The sequence below is a fragment of the Canis lupus genome, chromosome 20, assembly GCF_011100685.1.
Source record: "Canis lupus familiaris isolate Mischka breed German Shepherd chromosome 20, alternate assembly UU_Cfam_GSD_1.0, whole genome shotgun sequence".
NCBI lineage: Eukaryota > Metazoa > Chordata > Mammalia > Carnivora > Canidae > Canis > Canis lupus.
This window is the reverse complement of record NC_049241.1, coordinates 13,166,896-13,185,288: the sequence shown is the minus strand read 5'-3', so window position 1 is coordinate 13,185,288 and position 18,393 is coordinate 13,166,896. Positions and strand designations below refer to the sequence as shown.

General features: G+C 38.0%; 1 protein-coding gene across 1 annotated transcript in view; it reads right to left on the bottom strand.

Moving 5' to 3' along the window:
- The window catches only part of SUMF1 (sulfatase modifying factor 1), a 90,828-nt gene extending 74,788 nt beyond the window's left edge, over window positions 1-16,040 (bottom strand). The window contains exon 1 of the mRNA XM_038565800.1: window positions 15,742-16,040. Coding sequence (XP_038421728.1) covers window positions 15,742-16,011 — 270 coding nt within the window. The 5' untranslated portion in view covers window positions 16,012-16,040. The remainder of the gene's footprint in view (window positions 1-15,741) is intronic.
- Window positions 16,041-18,393: the final 2,353 nt, after the last annotated feature.

Here is an 18,393-nt window from a genome sequence, read left to right as displayed (position 1 = left end):
TAGTCTTTAATTCTGTGCATATATTTCCCAATGAAAATGAAGTTCTTTTCATCCGTGACATATGGATAAATGCCCAATGTATTACTATTACTCTAAGAAATCATGCTTGACTACTCCTGTCCCCTAATCCCAGCATTACAGAGGTCACTCCATCTTACTGGATCTCCTAAATATATGTCCCAATGATCTCTCCCCTCTTTTTATTCCCAGACAACTGTAGGAGCCTCACAACTAGTCACACTGTCTCCAGTCTCATCCTTTTACATCCCTTCTTGCTCCTGTCTAAGCCATTTATCTTCTGTTCAGTCATTCATTCAGCAAATATTTAAGCACCTACTGAACTTTCTGAAACCAGCCTTTGGTATCCAATGCAACTCATTACAGCTCTGTTTTTAACATTAAAAGACTGGAAATAACCTAAATGTCCATCAGTAGTGGATGGGTTAAGTAAATTGTGGGCCATCCACACAACAGAATATTAAACAGTCCCAAGTGAAGGAAATATATAATGTTTATAAATATAAACACTGTGATCAATCAATTATAAAAGCTAGCATGAAGGTTAAAAGACAAAAGTAGTGAAAATAGCTCATTACAATAATTAGCTAAGAGATAAGCAAGATGAAAAGATATAAAAAAAGAGATATCAAAAACATAATACATGGCAGTAGGGAGTAAAAATGTTAAACTTTAAAATGCAATCAAACTTGAGTTATCTACTTAAAACTTATATCTTATATTACAGGTATAAGTTGTTATATATAAACCTTATGGTAATCACAAAGGGGAAAACCTTAGTAAATATACAAAAGATAAAGGGAAAGGAATATAAGTATACCACTAAAGAAAGCCATCAAACCACAAAGGAGAGCAAGAGAACAGAAGAGGAGCAGAAGAATAACCAAAAAAGTCAGAAAACAATTAACAAAATGACAGTAAGTACATATCTATCAATAATTATTTTAAATGTAAATGGACTAAGTTCTCCAGTCAAAAGACACAGCATGGCTAAATAAATTAAAAAACAAGATCCATCTTTATGCAGTCCAGAAGACACTCACTTTAGATTTAAGGACACACAGAGACTGAAAGTGAAGGGAAGGAAAAAGATACTCCATGAATATGGAAACCAACAGGAAGCTGGAGTAGCTATACTTATATCAGACAAACTCAACTTTAAAACAGAGACTACAATAAAACACAAGAAGTACAACATAATGATAAAGGGGCCAATCCAACAAGAGGATATAACATTTGTAAAAATTTAAGCAGTCAACATAGGAGCACTTAAATAAATAAACCAAATATTAACCGACCTGAAGGGAGAAACAGATAGCAATACAATAATAATTGGGGACTTCATACCGTCTTACATCCAATACAACGGCAGATCTCCCAGACAGAAAATCAGTAAGGAAATAGCAACTTTAAACAATGTATTAGACCAGATGAACTTAACAGACATATACAGAACATCCCATTTAAAAACAAAAGAAACTCATTCTTCTCAAGTGCACAGGTAACACTCACCGGGATACATCACATGTTAGGCCACAAAACAAATCTTAATGTATTTAAGAGAAATGAAATTACATCAAGCATCTTTTCCAACCACAATGATATGAAACTAGAAATCAATTCCCTAAAGAAAACTAGAAAATTCACAGATATGTGAAAATTAAACAATGTGCTACTGAACAATCAAGGGGTCAAAGAAGAAATCAAAAGATACATAAAAAAAAATCAGGAGACAAATAAAAATGGAAATATACCAAAATTTATGTGATGCAGCAAAAGAAATTCTAAGACAAGTACAGAGCAATAAATGCCTACCTTAAGAAACTGGTTCTTTAAAAAGATAATCTTTAGCTAGACTTATCAAGAAAAAAAGAGTACTCACATAAATAAAATCAGAAATGGAAGAGGAGATATTAGAAGTGATGCCAAAGAAGCACAAACGATTATATAGTGAAGATCATATAGTAAATAATTATATGCCAAAAAAATTGGACAACCTACAAGAAATGGAAAAAATTTCTAACACACAACCTACCAGACTGAATCATGAATAAGTAAAAAATCTGAACAGATTGATTTTTACTAAGGAAATTGAATCAATAATCAAAAACTTCCCAAAAAACAAAAGGCCAGAACCAGACAGCTTCACTAGTGAATTCTACCAAACACTCAAAGAATTATAACCAGTTCTTCTCAAACACTGCCAAAAAACTGAAGAGGAAGGATGGCTTCCAAACTCATTTCATAAAGCCAGCATTATCCTAACACCAAAACCAGACAGGATTCTGCAAGAATAAGAAATTACAGGCCAATATCTCTGATGAATATAGATGTAAACATCCTCAACAAAACATTAGCAAACTGAATTCAACAATATATTAAAGGATTATATACCATGATCAAGTGGTATTTTTTTAAATTTTATTTATTCATGAGCAACACAGAGAGAGAGAAGCAGAGACAGGCAGGGGAAGAAGGAGGTCCCCTGTGGGGAGCCCGATGTAGGACTCGATCCCAGGACCCCAGAATCAAGACCTGAGCCAATGGCAGACAGACACTCAACCACTGAGACACCCAGATGCCCCAATCAAGTGGGACTTATTCCTGGAATGAAAGATTGGTTCAATATCTGCAAATCAGTTAATGTCATATACCACACTAATAAAATGTATGCTAAAAATCATATGATCACCTCTATAAATGCAAAAAAGCACTTGACAAAATTCAACACCCTTTTATGATAAAAACTCTCAAAAAAGTAGGTATAGACAAGACAAACCTCAACTTAATAAAGGCCATATATGACAAGTCTACAGCTAACATACTCAGCAGTAAAAAGCTAAAAGCTTTTCCTTTAAGATCTGGAACAAGACAAGGATTCCCACTCTTACCACTTTTACTCAATTTAATATTGGACATTCTAGCCAGAGTAATTAGATTTAAAAAAGAAAGACATCTAAATTGGAAAGGAAGAAGTAAAAATGTCACCATGTGCAGATAACATTATATACAGAAAACCCCAAAGATTCCACCAAAAAACTCCTAAGCTAATAAAAAAATTCCAGCAATGTTGCAGGATACAAAATCAATACAAAAACAAAATAAAACCTGTTATATTTCTATAGATTAATAACCATCAGAAAGACAAATTAAAATAATCTCACTTATAATTGCATCAAAAAATAATAAGATATCTAGGAATAAATTTAACCAAAGGGGTGAAAGACCTGTATACTTAAAATAACACATTACAGAAGGAAATTGAAGATAACACAAATCACTGGAAAGATATTTCATGCTCATGGATTGGAAGAATTAATATTTTTAAAGCATTCTCATGATTCAATGTAATTCCTATGAAAATTCCAATGGCAATTTTCACAGAAATAGAAGAAACAATCCTAAAATTTGTATGGAACCACAAAAGACTCTGAATAGACAAAGCGATCTTGAGAAAGAACCACAAGCCTGCAAGGCATTATGCTCCCTGACTTGAAGCAATATTACAAAGCTACAGTAATTAAAACCATACGGTATAGGCATAAAAACAATGAAACAGAATAGAGAGCCCAGAAATAAACCCACGCATACATGGTCGATAAGTTTACAACAAAAAGGCCAAGAATATTAAATGGAGAGAACAGTCTCTTCAATAAACAGTATGGAAAACTGGATAGCCACAATCAAAAGAATGAAACTAGACCACTATCTTACACCATACACAAAAATTAACTCCAAATTGATTAGAGACTTGAACATAAGACCTGAAACCATAAAATTCCATAGGCAGTAAGCTCCTTGGCACAGGTGTTGGTGATGATTTATTGAATCTGACATAAAAGTATAAGCAACAATAGCAAAAATGAACAAGTAAGGCTACACCGAACTAAAAAGCTTCTGTATAGCAAAGGAAAATATCAACAAAATAAAAGGCAACCTAATGAATGATAGAAATTTTTTGCAAATCATTTATCTGACAAGGAGTTAATATTCACAATATATAAAAAACTCATACAACTATATATATATATATGATTAATAAATGGGCAGAAGATCTAAATACACATTTTCCAAAGAAAACATACAGATGGTCAAAAAGTATATGAAAAGATGCACATCATCATTATTATCATGGAAATGCAAATCAAAACCCCAATGAGATAGCATCTCACACCTATTAGAATGGCTATTATCAGTATGCTTCACAACTGTTACAACGGCTAATATCAGTAAGACAAGAAATTAAAGTGTTGGCAAGAATGTGGTTATAAGAAACCAATGTGCGCTGTTGGGGAGAATGTAAATTGGCGCAACCACAATGGAAAGGAGTATGGAGGCTCCTCAAAAAGTTAGTATTATTGGGATCCCTGGGTGGCGCAGCGGTTTGGCGCCTGCCTTTGGCCCAGGGCGCGATCCTGGAGACCCGGGATCGAATCCCACATCGGGCTCCCGGTGCGTGGAGCCTGCTTCTCCCTCTGCCATCTCTGCCTCTCTCTCTCTCTCTGTGTGACTATCATAAGTAAATAAAATTTTTTTTAAAAAAGTTAGTATTATTTAAAGAACTACCACATAATTCAGCAATTTCACTTCTGGGTACTTATCCAAAGATAACTAAAACATTAATTTAAAAAGATGTATGCACCTCAATGTTCAATGTAGCACTATTTAAAACAGCCAAGATATGGAAACAGTCTAAGTGCCCATGAATGGATGAATGGATAAAGAAATTGTGGTATGAAGGCACCTGGGTGGCTCAGTCAGCTAAGCATCTGCCTTCTGCTCAAGTCATGATCTCAGGGTCCTGGGGTCAAGCCCCACTTCTGGCTCCCTGCACAGTGAGGAGTCTGCTTCTCCCTCCCCTCCCTCCAGATCTCTTCCTGTCACACATGTGCTCTCTCTCTCAAATAAATAAATCTTTAAAAAAAGAAAAACTGTGGTATGTATATGTGTGTATATATAAATGTATGTTTTTCTATATGTATATAGAAATATAATTCAGTCATAAAAAGGAATGAAATCTTGCCATTTGCAACATGGATGGAACTTGAGGGCATTATGCTAAGTAAAATAAGTCAGAGAAAGATAAACAACATACGATTTCTCTTCAATGTGGAATGTAAACAAAAGAAAAACCAAGCTCATAGATACAAAGACCAGATTTGGTGGTTTCCACAGGCAGGAGTTGGGGAGAGGGGTAGATTAAAGAAAACATAGTAGTTAATTGTACCTCAATGCAAAGAAAAAAATTTTTAATAAAAAGAAATTCTGTAAAAAGAATATTGAACCAGTACAATATTTCAAATTTATTCTAGTGATGTTTTTAGTGCACCTCATAGATTACTGCTTGGAAAATACAGGGCATATAGCAATTTCTGTTATTGTTGTTTTAGGAGGAGAATGGAAATACCTTTACCACATCATCTAAAACCTAAAATCTTTTTTTAGTTGTAATAAATATTTTAGAAATCATTAAATATATTGCTTAATAAATTGTAAGGTAAACATCCTTACAACCCACCCTCCATAAAAGTACCTTGCCAATCACTTTAGAAGCCCTTCCTATGCCCATCTTGAACACAAATCCTCCCCCTCGCCAGAGAAACAACAGTCCTGACTTTTAACTTATTTTTAAGATATAATTGATATATGACATTAAGTTAGTTTCAGGTATAACATGATGATTCAATATTTGTATGTATTATGAAATGATCACAAATCAACATCCACTACCGCAGTTAAACTATTTTTCTTGTGATAAGAACTTTTAAGATTTCTCTTAGCAAATTCCAAATGCATAACATAGTATCATTAACTATGGTCACCATACTGCACTATCTTGACTTTTATATGCATTGTTACCTAATTTGCAGTTTAATTATTTAACTATGCATCTCTAAACATTATAATTTTTTTTTAATTTTTTTACAATATATGGCTTTTAGGAATCTCAATCTATAGGTTCCCCCTTTACCTCTTTTTTCCCCCTTACAATTTATTTGTTGAAGAAACTGGGCCATTTGACCAAGAGAGATTCCCAAAGTCAAGATTTTTGTTGACTGCAACCTTATAATGTAATTTATCACTACTCCCTGTCCTCTGTACCTCCTGAAAATTGACAGCTGAATCTGGAGGTTTTACCAGATCGACATTTGATCTGGGGAGAGTAAGACTCCTCTGTAGGTGGTGGTGTCTTCCTCATCAAGAAGCACAGAGTGTATGCGTTACTCTCTTTCATGTTATTAGCAGCCATTGAGGTTCAATTCCTCCAGGGTTGCAAAATTATGATATTCCAATTATATCCGACCTTCTTAATTTATTGCGGAAATGTTTCTATAAAGAAAAACTTCCCCTACTCAATTACTTAGCTACTCAGTGGTATATTTATGGGAAAGCCAAAATAAATTCTTGATCTTTTCCCTTATTCACCAGCTTTCAAAATAAAGAACCAGTTCCCAAGAATAATCCCAAGATGATGAAAACAAACAAAACAAAAAATAAAAATAAAACTGGGAAAGGGGTTAGGCTGTGTGCTATCTCCATATCTGGCAAAACCCTGTATCTTCAAATAGTGTTACTAAAACTAAAAGAAAGGTATTACTACAAGGCAGGGTCTGATGAGACTATTCTTACTAAGACCAATGCTGTCTGTCATAATTCCCAATCACTGTGGTTACCAACGGTTATCAGGATTCCCAGAATTCCATAAGCCCTCAAGATCTTTCCAATAAGTCATAATATGCTTGAGTTAGCAAGAAGGAATTCATGGTAGCTGCCTTCAGTACAGTTCATTTGACACAGCATCCAGAATGCACAGTAGGGAGAGAACTCTCATCAAAAGCAGATAAAGTAGGGAAGGGAGGGATCCCTGGGTGGCGCAGCGGGTTAGCGCCTGCCTTTGGCCCAGGGCGCGATCCTGGAGACCCGGGATCGAATCCCACATCGGGCTCTCGGTGCATGGAGCCTGCTTCTCCCTCTGCCTGTGTCTCTGCCCCTCTCTCTCTCTCTCTCTCTCTGTGACTATCATAAATAAATAAAAAAAATTAAAAAAAAAAAAAAAAGTAGGGAAGGGAGCCTGTGTACATTACCAGAAACACCAGTGACTGGAAAATCTCTGCTTTACAATATAACCAATTCATGTCTGGATTTATCTAAATTTTAAAAATATATCCCAATATTATGCTAAATCTTCTTCCCTGTCAGTCACATGTTAATCAGTAAGAGATTATAAAACTAAAGTAGGTCACTTGTGATTTGTGAAAATAGATTTCTGAGACAGAACCCAAACGGCAGAGTTGGAGGAAGCAGGGGGAAGTGAAAGTAGGTGGTGAAATAGGAGAAATGACCTGCTAATTTGAAAGAGTGACGAAGCTCAGATGTCTGTTTGTTTAGAGAGAGCTCGTGAGTGGGGAAGGGTAGAGGGAGGGACAGAGAGAATCTTAAGCAGGCTCCACGCTCAACACAGAGCCTGAAGCAGGGCTCGATCTCACAACCCTGAGATCGTGATTTGAGCCAAAATCAAAAGTTAGATTGACTTTTAGAGGCTTGACAAACTGAGCCACCCAGGGGCTCCTCAGAGAATGTTTTAAAAGGCAGGGGAACCCACATATTTTTAGGTGAATTAGGGGGGAAAAAATAAAATTAAGCAGCCACAAGCAAGGAAAAAGGATGAAAACAAGAAAAAAAAGACACTTTTAATAAATTAATATGGAAAGATCTTGCCAAGACAAAGAGCTAAAGTAAAAAAGCAGGGTGTACCATAGTAAGTATTTATGTGAAAAGGAAGTCGGGGAAGAATACAGATTCACATATTTTTGTATTTTCTTATATTTGTAGAACATAGCTCTGGGAAGAGATACAAGGAACTCATGCAGTGGTTGTCTGAGAGGAAGGTTATCAGTTAAGTATGAAATTTTTCACTATACACCATTCTATATTTTTTTCCTAAACCATGTAAATATACAATCTGTTCAAAAAATAAACAATAAAATAAAGCATCAATCTGATCATACCACTTTCCTACTTAAACTCCTTAGGTATCCTCATCACCTTTCAGGGTAAAATAAAATTATCTAAACATCAAAGCCTAATCTCTCCCCATTTCCCTCACTATGGATTCCACCTACACTGTATCTGTAAACAGTCAATATTCAAGACCACTTCCTTCAGGTCTTTACTGCCTGCATTTCCCTCCTCGGCTGGGTCATACACCCCTCATTTGGATTCCTCTAATAAATATCTCCATCTATCCTAACAAGTGACACACATATTTTAATGATGGGTTTTCACCTTCCCCAGATCCTAGGCTCTTTGGGAATCAGAAAGTTTTCATTTCTATATCCTAAAAATAAATAAAATAAAATAAAAATAAAACCACAAACTCTATTGACTGAATGAGATCATGAGTATGATGCAGAATATGCCACCTGAATTGTTTGTAATTGTAAAAATTCTTTTTCTAACACAGTCCCAGACATGGATACCATGTTTGCATTGTAGTGAAACCTTTTTAAAAGACTCTGCGCAAGAACCAAACGAGGTTCACACATTATTCTCGTTAGCCTTCAAATTCTGAGACACAAGGTTCCTCAGTCCTTAGAAGTCAGGATTTCAAGCAGCTCTGCAGAGAAGTAGAAACACAGAAGACTTCAGACAAAAGCTCCAAGTGTAGTTTTAAAATGATCAGATACGAGGTTTCATGAAGGACTTAAAGAAAAAAATAAAGCTTTCCAGCAGCAGACAAGTAGGTCCTACTCTGAGAACAGGTGTTCAGCTCTTAGCGCAAAGAGAAGACACACAAGAAGCTGTGCCATTGTACCCAGTGAAGTTTTACAATCACCTCATTTTTTCATCCTCTTCTCCCTCAACGTGAGTACCAACAATGCTAATACAATCACAACTTCTACTGTGGAATCCCGGCCTAGTTTTTTTTCTTCTTCTTCTTTCATTACCCATCAAAGATTAGCCAGCACTGAATAAGCCAAGTTTCCATTCTGGAGGCTACAGATAAAAATAGCCTGCATTGCTGAGTGGATCATAATTTCCAATTTACACAAGTGGAATGAAGTTTTCTGTCCTACAAATGTAAAATGTAGTTCTACTGAAATCCAAAGCATCAGGTGTTTCACCCTATAGGACCCTAAACCAAATGAAAAGAAGCATTTGAATCAAGTCTCCATTGACGTTCCAGATTCCAACAATCCATTCCTCCTTGAAAGTAAGTTAAAACCTCCTTTGCTACACCAGTTTGTGCCGTTGCCATTCAAGTAAAAAAACACATAAGTCAAAGTGACTCTATTGCCATTAGAATCATATTTGGGGGGTTCCTCAGAAGCTCAGTCAGTTAAGAGTCCAACTTGTGATTTCGACTCAGGACATGATCTTATGAGTCAAGGGTCAGTGGGGAGTCGGCTTGAGTTTCTCTCTCTCTCTCTTTGCTCCTCCCCTACACAGCGTGTTTCCTCTCTCTGTCTCAAATAAATAAATAAATCTTTTAAAAACACACACACATTTGGGCTTGGCAGCTGCAGTGGGCATCTATTATTCGTAACCACCCAACCCTCATTCCTTCCTATTCTTGTCAGTGGAACTGACATCCCTTTGAAAACCATTTGTTCAACTCTACATGGCTCAGGTAGAGCCGGTTGACTCTACTCCACCTACTGTGACTCAGGTGTAGCCAACCACGGCATTCTTTTGACCAAAGAGATGTTATTAGTGATAGGCCCATGAGTCACTCAAAGTTAATCTTAAAACTTTGGCTGGACTATGAGAAAAGGGATGCACTCTCTCTTTCAGCTACTTTCTCAGTAAACACAGAGACACTGCCTAAAAAAATGGCAGAAACACAGAAAAAAGAAGAGCCAGGAGATGGTTAAAAAGGAAGATCTTGGGGCGCCTGGGTGGCTCAGTTGGTTAAGTGTCTGACTTCAGCTCAGGTCATGATCCCAGGATCCTGGGATAGAGCTCCACATCAAGTTCCCTGTTCAGCAGAGTCTGCTTCTCCCGCTCTCTCTGCTGCTCCCCCTGCTTGTGCTCTGTCAAATAAATAAAATCTTAAAAAAGAAAGAAGAAGAAGAAGAAGAAGATCATCATCACCTGCCTGAGGCCCTGAAACCAGTTGTGTCTGTCGTCATATCTACTCTTGAACTTTGCCACAATGAGAGCCCATAAACGTCCCCTTTCTTGCTTTTTTTCTGCTTAAGGCAGTTCTGTGCTTTCTTTTACTTGCTACTGTGATATTTTTGTCTTAAATACAAAAATGAAATAAGCATATATGAATACTTGTGTGTAGTTCTCCCTTTTCCTTCTTTTCTCTCCTCAAATCTAAGATAATACGTTAAAGGCTTGGAAGAAAGTGGGGTAAACAAGAGAAGTATGATCTCTGGATCTGTCCACAAGCTGCTGCCTTAGCTGTCTGTACAAGGCTAATCTATCTATACCATTGTTTTATTCTAGTGCCACAGACACTAACTGTAGATGGGATAGCATTAAAGTTCCTTCAAGTCCTGGGATTTATGATTCTATGAAGCCTCGGCTACCTCATCTGTAAAGTGACGAATATCTCTTACTGGATTCTTAGGAGGATGAGATACAGCAAAAGAATATTTTACAAAGGTTACTTTAGAAAGGGTGGGACTATTCCCACAGCAGTTTCTCCATAGTGTATGCACCAAAAAAAGCTAACAGACCATTCAAGAAATTGTAACAGAATGTCAAAAATGTGTAAGGCACTGGGGTGGGGGGGGGGGGGCAGGGCGGATACACAGATTTAAAAAAAGGTCTAAAAATGCTTCCCATGTAGAGTACCAGACAACTACACATAAAACACCAGAGAAAATATACAAGTTGCCATAAGGTAACAACGCAATGTTGTGGGAATTTAAAGGAAAGAAAAACCACTTCTTGAAGGAAAGGTTTCAGGAAGGAACGGTATTCAATCCTGCCTTGACACTTGAGTAAGCATTACCTTATCAGAAACATTCTCATATAGGAAATCAGGACTAAAATTACCCATACATAGATACACTGCACACAATTTAATCACTCCGTGATTCTAAATGTCTGTCAAGCAACTGTTTTCAAAGACACAGGGAAATTAAAACATTTTGCTACCTTGTACAAAATAACCTGTGCAGAAATTGTCAGCATAATTTTCTCATTGAGAATTATATTTTTAACCAGAAGGAACTTGAATAAAATTTTTAAATATCTAAATTATTGCCCATACAATTTTTACTGCTATAACTTTCCAGTGAAACTGTGAATTCCTTGAGGGTAAAGCCCAGTGCTATTTACTTTTTTGTGTTCCTCATCTTGACAAGTGTTCATTAAATGAATTAAATAAAATACAAAAAAAAAAAAACCACTCACAGTTGAAAAGTGTTACATTAAAAGGTGTGAAAAATGTCACCCCCAGAAATCTTAAATTACTAACACTTCCCAGAACACATCATGCACTTGCACAATGCTTTGTACCCATGCAATTCTCCTTCTCAGAATGTCCTTCAATCTGTCCTTCAATCCCTAGCTTCTGAAAATGTCTCCTTTAAGCTCTAGCTCTAATGTGACCTTCTCTTTGAGGCACGTCCTGATTTGTCCAGGAAGAATGAATCATTTCTTCCTCTCCAAGTGCTTTGTACATACTCCTCCTATAGAATTGTCACTATGTAAAAATGATGCTTACAGATGATTGTACGTGGAGGGGGAAGGGAGACAGGAGGAAAGAGAAACAGAAAGAGAGAGAAAGGCAGGAGAAGGGAGAGGGAGAGAGAGAAAGAGAGAGAGAGAGAAAGAGAGAGAGTGAGAGAGAGAAAGGTAGGGAGGGACACATGCCATGAGAGAGAGCATACATTTACCAGTGGGTAAATAGTAAATGTCTTGAGGGTAGGGCAGAGGTCTTTTTCTTTTCCTTATGCCCAAGATACAGGACAATGTTATAAAATATGTGTACCAAATAAACATCCGTTGAGCTAAACTAAATAAACTGAAAACAAAAAAAGCAGAGATATTACAACCCCAATCTAAATCTCAGAAAGTTATTTTATGGATATAAACAAACTGTTTCTAAGTATATATGAACAGGCAAAAGACCCAAAATGACCAAAACAATACTCAAGGGGAAAAACAAAGTTAGAGAATCGATGCTACCTAACTTGAAGAGTTATTATAAACTTAAGAGTAATCAAGGCAGTGTGTACTGGTGAAAGAACAGAGAGATCAATCAAACAGCACACAGAGCCCAGAAAAAGACCTCCATAAATATAATCAACTGATCTTTGACAAAGGAGCTAAGGCAATACAGTGGAGCAAGACAGTCTCTTCAACAAATGGTGCTGAAACAACTGGATATCCACATACAAATTAATAATAATAGATACAGACCTTCCAAGCTTCACAAAAATGAACTCAACATGGATCACAGACCTAAAAGTAAAATGTAAAACTGAAATTCTGAGATGACATAGAAGACCTAGATGACAATGGGAACGGTGATGACTTTTTACGTACAACATCAAAGGCACCATCCACAAAAGAAATTGCTAAGCGAGGCTTCGTTAAAATTAAAATTTTCTGCTCTTCAAAAGATAATGTCAAGAGAATGAGGAAACAAGTCACAGACTGAGAGAAATCTGCAGATGACACATCTGAAAAAGGACTGTTATCCAAAACCAAGAACTCTTAAAACTCAACAGTAAGAAAACAAAACAATATGATTATAAAATGGGCCAAAGGCCTTAACAGATACTTCATTGAAGAAGATATACAGATGGCAAAGATGCTCATCATGCCAAGCAAAAAATGCAAATTAAAACAACAGTGAGAAAAAAATTAAAATTAAAATTAAAAAAATTAAAAAACAGAGAGACACTACACACCTTAGAGTGGCCAAAATCTGGAACAATGACAACACCAAATGCTGATGAGGGTGTGAAGCAACAGGAACTCTCATACATTGCTGGTGGGATGTAAAATGGTACAACTACTTTGGAAGATAGTTTTGCAGTTTCTTAAAAAACTATGCATACTTTTGCCATATGTTACAGCAATTATGCTCCCTGGTGCTTATGAAAATATTTGGTATTTATCCAAACATCCATACAAAAACCTGCACACAGGTGCTTACAGCAGCTTTACTCCTAATTGCCAAAACTTAGAAGCAAGTAAGATGCCTTTCGGTAGATGAATAGATAAATAAACTGTGATACATCCAGACAATGGATATTATTCCGAGATAAAAAGAAATTAGCTACCAAGCTATGAAAAGACCTGAAAGAAGCTTAAATGCACATTTCCAAGGAAAGAAGCCAATCTGAAAAGGCTACATAGTATATGAGTCCAACTCTGACATTCCAGGAAAGGCAAAACTATGGACACAATAAAAAGATCAGACAGGGGCACCTGGGTGGCTCAATAGGTTAAGCACCTAACTCTTGATTTCAGCTCAGGTCATGATCTTCAGGCTTTGCAGGGAGTCTACCCCTCCTCCAGCTCTTTTGTATATGTGCACGCCTGTGCGCTCGCTCGCTCACTCGCTCGCTCTCTCGCTCTCTCTCCAAGACAAATAAAAAAATACCTTTTAAAAATCTGACATTGCCAGGGGAGTGGAGGGAGAGGAATGAATAGAGGGACACAAAGGATTTTTAGGATGAAAATACTATGCTATATGATAACGATGGATATATGTCATTATACATTTGTCCAAACTCACAGAATGTAAAACACCAAGAGTGAACCCCATGGAAAATTACAGACTCTGGTAATTATGATGCATCAATGTAGACTCATCAGTTGTAACAAATGCACCACTCTGATGGAGGCTGTTGATAATGGTGGAGGCTGTGCATTCTGTAGGAGCAGGGGGTATTATGGGAAATCACTGTATCTTCCTCTCAATTTTGTTGTGAACCTAAAAATACTCTAAAAAAAAGTAAGTCTTAAAAAAAAACGCTTTTTAAAAGATTAAGGGGGAAAAAAGGGCTATCACTACAACCATGCACCTCTCCCATATTGAATTTCTTGAATTCAGAATAAATCGTTAAGTGTCAGGTTAGAACAAAGTCATCTACACATGAATCAAGATATTTGAAATCAAGGAAATCAGAGAAATAGAGAACGGCCTCCTATGAAGTCTTTTGACAACAAGGCTACTTCAGGTTTGATCATTAAATTGAGTCCTTGAAGACTTGTAAGCGATGTTTTCAGCAACTGCTAGTTTACTAATAGTATGAGGTGCCTCCAAACATTATAGAAAGTGGATTCAAGTGACAATGAGCATAAAATAAAAACATGTATGGGAGGAAGGATGGAAGAAAATGCAAGAATTGGCCAAAAATGACCCATAGAATACCTAGTCCAGACACAAAACCACTCTGAAGAAATGAAAAATGTTTATCTTATAAACGTAATTAAAAAGATACTGGCACCCACATCTCATTCTGAAATCAAAAGGAAGTTAGACCATTTAAAATGAGTAATGTTCTGTACTGCCCAGAAGGTTCTAGGGAAAAATTTGATACAGATCAATGCGTAAATGCAGTAAGACAGCTACCCTGTTAGTTACAAAGCAGATAAAAAAAGACACGGGGCTTTGAAAGGAGGAACTGATTATCAAATACCATGAACGGTAGAAAAGAATGAAAATATTTGGCCAATACATGGTACAACAATAACTAGGGCTCCCACCACACAAAAAGATAAACACTAATAATGCAGCACATCCTCTGTGGAATAGGAAAATGTTAAAGGCCAAAAATTACACAAAATGGAGAAACAACGAGAAGCCTAGCTACCAGCCTCCTAACACTCTGCATCAGAGACACAAAGTTATAGTCGTGACCCCTACCGCCCTCACTCCCTAGTTAGGGAAAGACATCTGAGACCAGTATCTCTGATAACTGTAATGTCAGAGTAAAGAGCTACCATGGTGGCAATATATGAAAATACTTGAAGGGAAGAAAAAGTAAGAAGTCAGGTAAGGCCTGCTGGAGGACATTACCCCTCACCCAAGTCCTCAATATTGCTCAGAATTAAACCACAAGAAAGAAAAGTGGGATTTAAAAAATAAATAATAAGGAAAGAATGTCCTGGGTATACAAGAAGGAGCACTGGTTTAGGAGTCAAACCCGTAGCTAACATGTAAACTACCACTTAACACATCCAGGCACCATGAGAGGCGCAGGTAAATAGCACGAATAAAGCAACTGCAGTTGACTTGGTCATTCCCAGGTGCTAAAGGACTAAGGATAACAAGACAACTGGGACAAGCCCTTGCCCTCAAGACGCAGAGTCTACTGGAAGAATCTATCGATAAAATAAAGACATAGACAGAGACCACTGTCCTGATCCCTTCACAGTTGAGAAGCCCAGACTGACGAAGTCTGTTGGCCCTAAAGTGCAAAGCCCGAGAACCTAATGAGGAAGACAGGGTGGAGTGAGAAGGAAAGGAGTAAGAGGTAAGAAAAGGAGGCCCAAGTGTCCTCAAACCAAGCTCCCTGATGCGCAGGATCAGGGTGAGCTCGAAGATCCCGCCGTCTCGGGGGCAAACAGGAGAGAGGAACTCTTCGTCAAATAGGATCGGCACGTGCGCGATTTGGGGTGTGGTTAGAATCTCCACTTGCCTTCCTGAAAAAAAAAAAAAAAAAAAAAAAAACCCTGCCTTGCCCATCCCGACCCTGTCCAAGAACCCCGCGGACCCCACCCGCTTTCGGGGAATGAAGAGAGCACCTTGGTGGGCGCGAGCGGCCGCTCTCCCGGGACCTGGCCGGGGGCGTTCGCTTCCCGCGAGTATCGGTGCGCGGCCGCCGAGCTGCCATGGTCCCCGCGCCGCTGGGGAGTGCCACAGCCACAGGAGCCCGCGAGGGAAGCCGCGCCCGCGCCCGTACTGGCCTCTTCGCCCCCAGCCGCCTCGCCAGGCAGCAAGAGCAGCGGCAGCAGGAAGACGAGACCCAGCCGGGCGCAGTTCCCACCAGCCGGCCCTACTGAGGGCGCAGCCATGTTTTCCCGCGAGCCATGTGACCCGCCGGGTCACGTGGCCCCGCCCTCCTTAAAGGAGACAACCCTGAGTTGATTTGGGAGGTAGCCTTGGAGTTGCGCTCTCTCTCTCCAATTTTTCTAGGTATTTCTCCTTTGGAGCACCCCTCCTTGGCTCCGCCGACTTTAAAACACAAAACCCTACAAAGCTCAAGGACTTCTAGCCAACTGTGAGCCCCATTATTATTTCTTGGTTGAAAAACGATCATCAAATGTGTTGAGCATTTGCTAAATGCTAGGCAGCATGCTAAGTAAGCAAACTTTTTGAAATCTCATTGATCTTCACGGACCCCTGTAATATTGAGTCCACCAAGCAATTAAAATGACCCGCCCAAGGTCACACAGTAAATAAGTGTCAAAAACGAAATTTGAACCCAAGGGAATCTAACTTAGACCTTGAGTTTGGCCATTATGCTGTACTGTAGGCAAGTAAATAAGCTTAACAAGACATAAGGGGAAGATGAACGTGTTGAAAGAGTTCGCCAACAGGTGCAATTAGAGAAATCCTAGGCACAGCTGGGAGAGGGACAACAGTAGCTCTCAAAGAGTCCCAGACCAGCCAGCATGAGCATCACCTGGGAACATGAGAGAACCGCAGTACTCTGGTCACCTGGGCGGTTAAGTAGGTTAAGCATCTGCCTTCAGCTCAGGTCAAAATCTTGGGGTCCTGGGATGGAGCTTTTGTTGGGCTCCCTGCTCAGCTGGGAGTCTGCTTCTCCCTCTCCTTCTGCCCCTCCCTCTGCTTGTGTGTGCTTTCTCTCTCTCTCTCTCTCAGATAAATAAATAAATAATCGAAAGAAAGAAAGAAAGAAAGAAAGAAAGAAAGAAAGAAAGAAAGAAAGAAAGAAAGAAAGAAAGAAAGAAAGAAAGAAAGAAAGAAAGAGAAAGGAAGAGAGAGAGAAAGGAAGAGAGAGGAAGGAAGGAAGGAAGGAAGAAGAAAGAAAGAAAGAAAGAAAGAAAGAAAGAAAGAAAGAAAGAAAGAAAGAAAGAAAGAAAGAAAAAGAAAGAAAAGAAAGAAAGAAAAGAAAAGAAAGAAAGAAAAGAAAGAGAGAAAGAAATGCAGTACTCAATCAGAATCTGTGAGGACAGGATACAGCAATCTATGTTTTCAACAAGTTTTCCAGATGACTCCAATGCATACTGATGCACACTAATACACGCTAAAGTTTGAGAACCACCGTTCTATAGGACCATGTTTCTTTTGTTTTTTCTTTTTTTTTTTTTTTTTTTTTTTATGATAGGCACACAGTGAGAGAGAGGCAGAGACACAGGCAGAAAAAAAAATCAGAAATAAAAGAGGATAGAAGGGGGAACTCAAAGTTTTAAAATGACATTTCAGGGGCACCTGGGTGGTTCAGTTGGTTAAGCATCTATCTTTGGCTTCCAGGATCCTGGGATTGAGCCACACATGGCTCCTTGCTCAGCAAGGAGTCTGCTTCTTCCTCTCCCTCTGCCTGCTGCTCCATCTGCTTGTGCTCTCTGTCAAATAAATAAAATCTTTTTTAAATTATTAAATAAATAAATAAAATGTCATCTCAGTCAACTGTAATATGTGCACCTGATTTAAATATTGATTCAGACCTACTGATCTCCACATTTTTTAGAAAATCAGGGAAATATGACCACTGAATCGAATTGTGATACTTGATAAAATTAAGCAATTAATATCAATTTTGTTTTTAGGTTTATAGAATTGATAATAGTATTTTTGGCTATGCTTCTTAAAAGAATCCCTTCTTTGAAATATATGTGTTGGGATATATACATATGGATAAAAAGATACGCTGTCAAGGATTTACTTCCAAAAAAAATGGATGATGGGGGCAAGGAGATGGCTAGAGATGAAATAGGATTGGTCTTGAGGTGACAATTGTTGAAACTTGTTTATGAGTGTCTGGGTATCTGTTATATTTCTCTACTTTATGTTTGGATTTTTTAAATAAAGAATAAAGTCCTTTCCTCCTTGTTGACTATTTCACAGTTTTCTAAGAGCTTCTACACACTTCTTATTTTAGATCGCAACCACTTGGCAAACAACCTACAATTATTATGCCCATTTCACAGTTGGTGAAGCTAAAAGGTCACTGTTTTAACTAAGGCTATATATATTTACTATGGACAATCTAGATTCCAGGTCAAAGATAATTACTGTCAATCTCTTTGCAAAAGTTCAGTCTCAGCACATGCTGTGTCAGCTGCCCTTCTGAGAACTGAACACCTTAGATTCATGATCCTGCTAAACCATTAGGGTATGACCTCCATGAAGGCAAGGATCCTGCCAATTTTCACCACTGAATCAGCAAAATTAGGCCAAAGCCTAGCACATAATAAACACCCAGTAAACAT